At 48.2% G+C, this 7,994-nt stretch overlaps 2 protein-coding genes across 4 annotated transcripts in view; one reads left to right on the top strand and one right to left on the bottom strand.

The window, feature by feature from the left end:
* Window positions 1-962, bottom strand: part of Tpt1 (tumor protein, translationally-controlled 1) — a 1,303-nt gene extending 341 nt beyond the window's left edge. Inside the window, exons 1-3 of the mRNA XM_031361013.1 lie at window positions 795-962; window positions 566-639; window positions 1-143 (exon numbers count right to left, since the gene is read on the bottom strand). Of these exons, the coding sequence (XP_031216873.1) occupies window positions 1-143; window positions 566-639; window positions 795-822 (245 nt within the window). The 5' untranslated portion in view covers window positions 823-962. The remainder of the gene's footprint in view (window positions 144-565; window positions 640-794) is intronic.
* Window positions 963-1,029: 67 nt separating this feature from the next.
* The window catches only part of Slc25a30 (solute carrier family 25 member 30), a 77,263-nt gene continuing 70,298 nt past the window's right edge, over window positions 1,030-7,994 (top strand). For 2 of the 3 annotated variants that reach the window (XM_031362785.1, XM_031362784.1), the window contains exon 1: window positions 1,030-1,720. The gene's annotated coding sequence lies outside the window, so the exon portion shown is untranslated. Of the gene's footprint in view, window positions 1,721-6,757; window positions 6,824-7,994 lie in introns of those variants that run through there. The other variant, XM_031362788.1, reaches the window with a different exon arrangement.

Genomic DNA, 7,994 nt, shown 5'->3' with positions numbered 1-7,994 from the left:
CTGGTTTCTTGTAAGTGATGATTCATGACAATGTCAACACCGGTGACTACTGTGCTTTCGGTACCTTCGCCCTCCGGACCTTCAGCGGAAGCATTTCCACCGATGAGCGCGTCATCGATGGCACCCTCTGTTCTACTGACCATCTACATTTAGAAGAAAACCATACAGTTTAGTTTAAGGGGGGGAAAAATCCGGCAACCATCTGTCAGTTCCGCGAAACACCTTAACCACCCCCCAAATAATCGCCGCCCGAACCGAAAGCGGCGGTCATTTTAACCAAGCGGAACCAAGTTGCTGTGGGCTCTCTCGGATCACCACGGGTTAAGCGCGGACAGCGCAAACCTATCCTAGAGACAATATGTCCCCGTCCGCCCGGAAGGAGGATGGCGCTGAGTTCGCGGACCTATTTCCAGGCTCGGCTCCGCCTCCACTTTTCTAGAAAAACCCAAGGCCGGAAAGAGCGTCTCCTCCGCCTGGAGGCGGCTGCGAGGATTGCACGAGTTCCAGCGGCCTCCCCGCAAGCCCAGCCCGGCCCGCGGCCAACCTCCCCGCGGTGCCGGCTCACCTTGCCCTCCACCTCCAGGCACAGCCCGTCCGCGATCTCCCGGATTTTGTAAATGTCGGAGAAAAGCTCGTCATCTGAAAGGAAAACAGCCGCCCGTCAGCGAGCGAAGGCCCGCCATCTCCCGCGCCCAGTAGGCGCACGCGGGGACTCCCGGCCCAAGCTCTGCGCGCTCGCGCCCCAGGCTCCCCGAGCCCACCCGCACCCAGACCCGCGGGCGGACGGGACTCACGGCTGATGAGGTCCCGGTAGATAATCATGGTGACGGCTGGGGACGGCGGCGCTAGCCTGACAGCGCGGAGCGAGCGCGGTGCAGCCGGAGCGGCGCTCGGGGGGAGGGGGGAGCGGGCGGAAAAGGCCGACTCAGGCGCTCCCCAACCTCATATAGAGGGCACGCTCATCTACGTCATCGCCCGCTGCCTCCCCGGAACTGACGTGGTGGTGACGCGACACGCAGAGCAGCGCGGGGGCGTGGCCAAGTCGTGGCTGGACCGGGGAGGGCCGCGGCCGTCCGGGAACTTGGCCGGGACACAATGCGGAGTTCCCCTGGGTGCGCGCGGCTACAGGGGCCGGGTACGGAGAGTGCACCCAGGGCATGCTGGGACCGGAAGGGACTTGCGACCGACCCGCGGCCTGCCCCTTGAGTCGCCTCCCGGGTGTGGCCCGGGTGTGACTGCGTCCTCCTCCCGACGTGCTGCGGTGCGCCCAGCCGCTCGAGTTCCCACCCCTTTCTCGGAAAGAAAATGTCAGCAGAATTGGGTGACTGTTGTACGGCACGCCGCTGAGCCTGCTGGGACTACGGGAAGGCGCCAGGCTGGTGTCCCGGGTCTCCGGCATCCGGGCCAAGGCTGCCCACGGACTTCACCCGTTTTGGGTGGGGAGGGAGACGTCGTGGGTACTGATCTGATTGTCGGTTCCGAAAGTCGAAGTCTGCGGCAGTTGTGGCCGGACAAATCTTCGCTGGCCTGTCCTGCTTTTGGTTTCAAATAGTGCCCTTTGTTAGGACAGTTCTGTATTGTCGCTTTTAGCCCTGGTGATGCAGGATTAAACAATCCAAAATGAGGAGCTTCCCACTTGCCCGGGTCACTCGAAGGACTTTGACATCCACTACGAAGTACAACAAACAAAATACAACTTCTGAGTCCCATCATCATTCAGGTAAATATGTATGGCAGGATGAAATCACAGCTTCTTCCGTTCCAGATTTGGTTATATAGTCCGTTGAAACTCTGGTGTTTCAATTTTCACACTCAAGGACATACTCAGCCCCGCCTGCCCTCTTAGAGAACGTTATGCTAGTATGTCAAAGGAGAAGGCAGGTCACACTAACATAGTGTTAGAAGCACAAAATAATTCATTCAGGAGTAAAACTCTTGTGAAAGAGCAGAAGTAAAACCAGCCACCTAAGAAGATGGGGTGGTCTACTGCTTCCCTGGACACATTAAAGGATACAGGGTAAAAAAGTAAAAAAGTGAAGAACATTAGAAAACGTACATAGGACCGATGGGCAATGACTTTGCAGTCTCAAAACTCAGTTATTTCTGAGTTACATGAATTCTTATTTACACATCCCAGGTATTTAACATTTTCAAATTATTCAAAAAACTATAGTCCACTTGCCTGGCAGTAGGAACTTGAGGGGAAAAAAATGATGTCAAGCCAGTACACAAGATCAATAGAGTGAAATTCTGGGGTTGGGACCCAGGCAGGCATCTTAAGTTTTTTAAATCTTCTGAGAATGCCAATGTGTAGCCAAGTTGAGAGAGACCACTAGTAAAGTCACCAAAAGAAGGAGTTTGATACCCTTTCAAAGTGCAGTGCCAAAGAATGCCAAAGAGAGAAAGCTTCAAGCCAGTATGTGTGTGCCCTTGTGGATAGGGCTGGCAGATCGCCTGATTTTCCCTGAGCAGAAAGCTGCTTTTGGCAGGTTAGCCAACTGAAGGAGTGCTTCCTGAGGGAGGAAGACCTGACTAAAAATAACTCATTTCTCTAAACTGGGCATGGTAGCCCACACACCTTTAATCTCAGCACTTGAGAGCATCTCTGAGTTCAAGGCCAGCCTGATTTACATAGCAAGCTCCAAAACAGCCAAGACTACATAGAGAAAAGAAAATTTAAATACATAAAAAAGGGAGCTTCTAATTGTCTATGAAAGTAAAAGGTAAGCCGGGCAGTGGTGGTGCATGCCTTTAATCCCAGCACTAGGGAGGCAGAGGCAGAGTGAGTTCCAGGACAGCCAGGGCTATACGGAGAAACCCTGTCTCAAGAAACCAAAGAAAGAAAGAAGTAAAAGGTAAAAGTGCCGCAGCTGGTGGAATAGTGATTCTCATGAGGCGAGAAGGAGATCTGGTTTCACCGACTAAATTAGATGGTGTTGGTTCAGACTTCTAGAGTCTGACCTTAAGCAGTTTATTTTTGACATACTTACAGTACAACTTTGGGAAAAGGTTTTTTTCGAGACAATTATCACAATAAAATGTTAAGGCAATGACCACATTGAAACTCCTATGTTCCAGTTGGTGGTGTCACTCCCTGGGCCAAGCATATACAAACATCACAAACTGTATGCACCCCCAAGAGGCACTAGTCAACCAAAGACACAAACTTGACTTCAATTGTTACCTTCTCCATAGTCTATTTCTAAGACTTGATCCTCTGGTAAGAAGAAAACAAAATTACAACCTCTGGCTGCCTCTTTTCTCTTTATTGGTTTTTTCTCTGGTCTCTTCTTAGAATCTCCTTATCTTCTTAACTACTTCTTGGAGCCCATCATCTGTCAGCATCCTATCTTTTTTTTTTATCTTGTTTCTCCTTCAGGGTCACATAGAAACCAGGAAGACAGAGATCATCTATCTTGCCCATAGCCAGTCCCCAGTGCCTGGATCAGTGCCTAGTTAGGTAGCCAGTAAGTGACTTAAATGAATGAATTTGAGATAAAACTAATAATAGTTCCTGTCAGCAAACTGAAAGCCATGTTCTATCCCTGCAGTCTGTGAGGTTGTCCAAGTGGAGAGTCGGATTTTTTTTTCTAGATTCCCAAATAGCCAGAAATTAGGTTTCTGTGGGGTAAAGTGACAGTGTGACTGGTACCAGAAAAGCCTGTATCTTTGTCCCTTCACTTAACTCATAGTTGTACATAATGAAAGCCAGCATTCCACATCAGTGTGTGGTGGCACGCACATTTGGTACATTTGATCCTAGCACTCAGGAGTCAGAGGCTAGCCTGGTCTACACAGTTCTAGACTAGCCAGGGCTGTGGAATGCAACCTGGGCTCAAAAACAAACACCTGACTATAAACATACATGTGTTTTCACAGAAGTACAGACAAGAGTCAGGAAGGACATGCATCCAGAAGATAACAGCTGGTGACAGTTAGTGGTTGGGTTGGAGAAGAGTCAAAGGAAGAGCATCAATGCTGATTGGGCGCGTGTCGCTTCAGTGCTCTTTGAACATTTATATTCTTTCCTAAGATACCAAACAACAACACAAACAAAGAAGGGGGCACTGGGTCTATTATGTGTAGAGAATTTGTAAGAAAAATTCATCAAATAAGGGGCACAGATACCTGAGATGGGGCGAAAGAAGTTTCCTATCTAAACTGTGTGGCTGTAATGGGTTTCTGATGCCTTCATAATGTTTGTGTGTGCGCGCCCATATATGGGGATAATCCAGCACTATTTTGATCTGGAAAATTAACTCACAAATTACTGTGCTAAAAATGGCAACAAGTCCTTCTTAGGGAGAGTGGAAGGCTGAATGCTTGTCAGCTCACTGCAAGGGAAAGATAACTTATCTTCTGCTTCTGACTACCTCCAGTAGCATATACCAGATGGGAATTAGAGATCACATGATTTGGAGAGCATATGGATTTCTTTCCCCTACCCCGTGTCTGCTTAGTAGCAGCTCTTGTTTGTGTGCAACACAACTTCCTTCAAAAACTATTCAAGTAGCTGGGTAGTGGTGATACATGGCTTTAATCCCAGAACTGTGGAGGCAGAGGCAAGCGGATCTCTGAGTTGGAGACCAGCCTGGTCTACAGAGTGAGTTCCAGGACAGCCAGGGCTACACAGAGAAACCCTGTCTCAAAAACAACAAACAAAACCCCAAAACCATGAAAAAGTTTGGTGAGGTAATTAATGCAAACAAAAAATGCATATGAGATAAGTCAAAGCCAGAAAAAAAGCAAAAAGGAAGTCCAAAAAACTATTGAGTAGGGGCTTTTAGCAACTAATTGAAGGGAATATAACTCATTGTGAGTCATTATTAGCACTGAGCTTTGTGGTATCAGTGACAGGAGCTGAGGCAGGAGGACAGCCTAGATAATTGCACAAGACTCTGCCTCTAAATTAAAAAAAAAAAAATTGAAGTCATGTGCTAGCTATTCCTGACTGTTAACTTGACTACATCTGGAATGAGCTACAATCCAGAAATGGAGAGCACACCTGTGATTCAGATTTTGAGGCTGGAAGACACAGGCTTCTGACCTGGATCTTGAAATGGAGATCTTGAGATATAGTGGCCATGGAAAGTTTAGGCCCAGGCAAGCACACTTCTTTAATCCCAGGAGACTGAGGTAAGCGGAGTTCAGGGTCAGCCTGGGACAAACGAGTTTTAGTTCCAGGCGTGGAAGTACACACCTTCAGTCTCAGCCACACCTTCTCCTGGAGGCCTACATAAGGACTTTGGAAGAAGGAAGATTCCACTTGCTTGCATTTACTGAGCAACACATCTGTTGGAACCTATGGAGACCAGGTGAAACAAGTGGCCTCCGCTGGGCTGTGTCTAGTCTGAACTGAGCAACTCCTGGACTTTCAGACTCCCATTCACAGCTGCCCATCATTGGGGTTAGCTGGACTACAGACTCTACAGTCATTAGAATAAGACCCCCCCCCTTTTTTTCCGAGACAGGGTTTCTCGGTGTAGCCCTGGCTGTCCTGGAACTCGCTCTGTAGACCAGGCTGGTCTCGAACTCAGAAATAGGTCTGCCTCTGCCTCCCAAGTGCTGGGATTAAAGGTGTGACACCCCTGCCTGGCAAACTTTTTTTTTTTTTTTTTGAGGCATTGTTTCTCTGTGTAGCCCTGGCTATCCTGCACCTCACTTCATAGACCAGGTTGAAGGTGGATTCCATGTGCTCCTTTAATTCTAGCACCTGGGAGGCAGATGCAAGAGGCTCTCTGTGAGTTTGAGGCCAGTCTGATTTACAAGTTCCAGGACAGCCAAAGCTGGGCTGTCATATAGAGAAATCCTGTCTCAGAAAACAAAACAAAGACAAAACCCTCACAAAACAAAAACAACAACAAAAAAACCTTTCTAAACAAAACAGTGTAATAAACATATGGCAAGTGTACATATTTGAAGGATACAGTCTTAATTTTTCATAAATACAACTCACACAACTAGTACCTAGAGCTATAGGTAATTAGGCACCCCAGAGCTCCCACTTTGCTCCTAGAACAGCATTATTTAAAGAACACATCAATGCATTTATCTGCTGAGTAGGCTATGTCTAAATCGACCTACATAGACCAACAGGTACCACCATCCTAGTTTAATTCATTGATTATTTTTTAATGTTAGCACTCAGAGTATCAGGTTTGGTTGTGGCATTTTCGCACACAATGGGTCATTTTACTTGTTCAGCTCGTTGCCTTCTCCCTCTACTCCCCCTCGTCCTTCTATGTCCCTATGAAGGTTAAGCTTGGTTGCCAATTTAATGGGATTTAGAATCGTCATGGAAACAAACCTCTGCGCAAGTCTGTGAGGATTTTATAGATGTGGTAATTTAAGACATGAAGACACTGCTAAAGGTATAATCAAATGAAAAAATGGGGAAGTAATAAGAAGTAGTAAGTAAGTAAGTAAATAAGTAAATAAATGGCCAGGTGTGATGGTGACACATGCCTAATTTAATCCTAGCACTTAGGAGGCAGAAGTAGGTGGATCTCTATTTCCGGTCTATCCTGGTCTACGGAGTGAGTTCCAGGACAGCTAGAGCTATACAGAGAAACCCTGTCTCAAACAACAACAAAACTCACAAACAAACAAGAACGAAGAAAGGGGAGAAGGAAGGAAGAGAGGGGAGGGAAAGGAAGGAGAAGAGCCGGGAGGGGAGGGGAGGAAACCGGAGAGGAGCTGGGAGAGGAGGAGAGGGGAGGGGAAAAGAAGAAGAGACGAAAGAAAAGAAAAGGATGAACAACGCAGCTACTTATTTCCGGGTCTCAGAAACCCGGACTACAGGTCCTGCCCAGAGAGACGGCAGGTGAGCTAAATTTCGGAACTTTTCTCTGCTAAGGCTGAAGCTGGTGCTGAGCTCTTTGCTACTTCTTTCTTTGCGCACTAGAGGCCACTACTGCTCACTTTTGGCTTTGCGGTCTGTGGCTGGGGTTGCTTCCCAAGGGTGCGATGGCTGAAGCAGCTGGCATGGCACCCAGCTGCCTTGGGGACGAAGTGAGCAACCACGGCACGTGGAGGTCTTCCAAGCGCAGCTCGGGCTGCTGAGGGATGCGGCTGTGGCTAGCAAGGGGCTCGCTTAAGTTTCACCTATAGTCGTTCTATGGCAGGGACAGCAGCCAGGTGGCTCTAGATCTAGGCTAGAGAGTGACCTGATCCCTCTGAAGACCGCAGGCTGCCAGACTCCAGGGTTGTTCTCAGCTAGTGAGATCAGCTCTCAGTAACCCAGGCCAGAGTTGATTTTTCGCGATGCGATCACTTCCGGGTTCCTACCAACCTGCACTTTTGAACATGTCCGAGTCCCACCGTTCCACTCCCCACAACTGCCTCCCAGAGTGGCTTCTCTCACCCTGGGGTTATGGCAGGTTAAATTTGGCTCTTGAGGCTGGGGTTATTTCCCGGTTCTTTTCTCAGGCCTCGGAGATAGCTCAGTTATAAACTGTAGATCCTCTCTGTGGATGGCACACAGCCTCTGAGTCATACAGAGGGATCCCTTTCTTTTCTACTAACGCACAAGTGGAAAAATGCAGATCATGTGACCTGTCTCTGTCTAGTCCGGATGTGTGTGGTTCAAGTCCTTGTGTTCTGTGTGGATTTCCTGCAAGGGTTTCCTGCTAGATTCCGGAGTTTAAGAAGACGCAGATTTGGCTCTTTGGGTAGCTTGGTTTTCTATTAGGACTCCTGCCATGTCAGGCGTTGGCTCCTCCTTGATTTTATTTATTTATTTTTTAATTTTTTTTTTGTTTGTTTTTTGTGACAGGATTTCTCCGTATAGTCCTGGCTGTCCTGGAACTCACTCTGTAGACCAGGCTGGCCTCGAACTCAGAAATCTGCCTGCCTCTGCTTCCGGAGTGCTGGGATTAAAGGCATGCGCCACCACTGACTGGCATCCTCCTTGATTTTAAAGTTTTGATAGTATGGAGTTAGGCTGCACAGGACAACCTCAGACCTCACTTCTCTCCACTATTGACTAACGCAGT

This window comes from Mastomys coucha, unplaced genomic scaffold (assembly GCF_008632895.1).
Source record: "Mastomys coucha isolate ucsf_1 unplaced genomic scaffold, UCSF_Mcou_1 pScaffold9, whole genome shotgun sequence".
NCBI lineage: Eukaryota > Metazoa > Chordata > Mammalia > Rodentia > Muridae > Mastomys > Mastomys coucha.
Note: the sequence above shows the minus strand (reverse complement) of the source record. Positions and strands in the feature narration are given on the sequence as shown.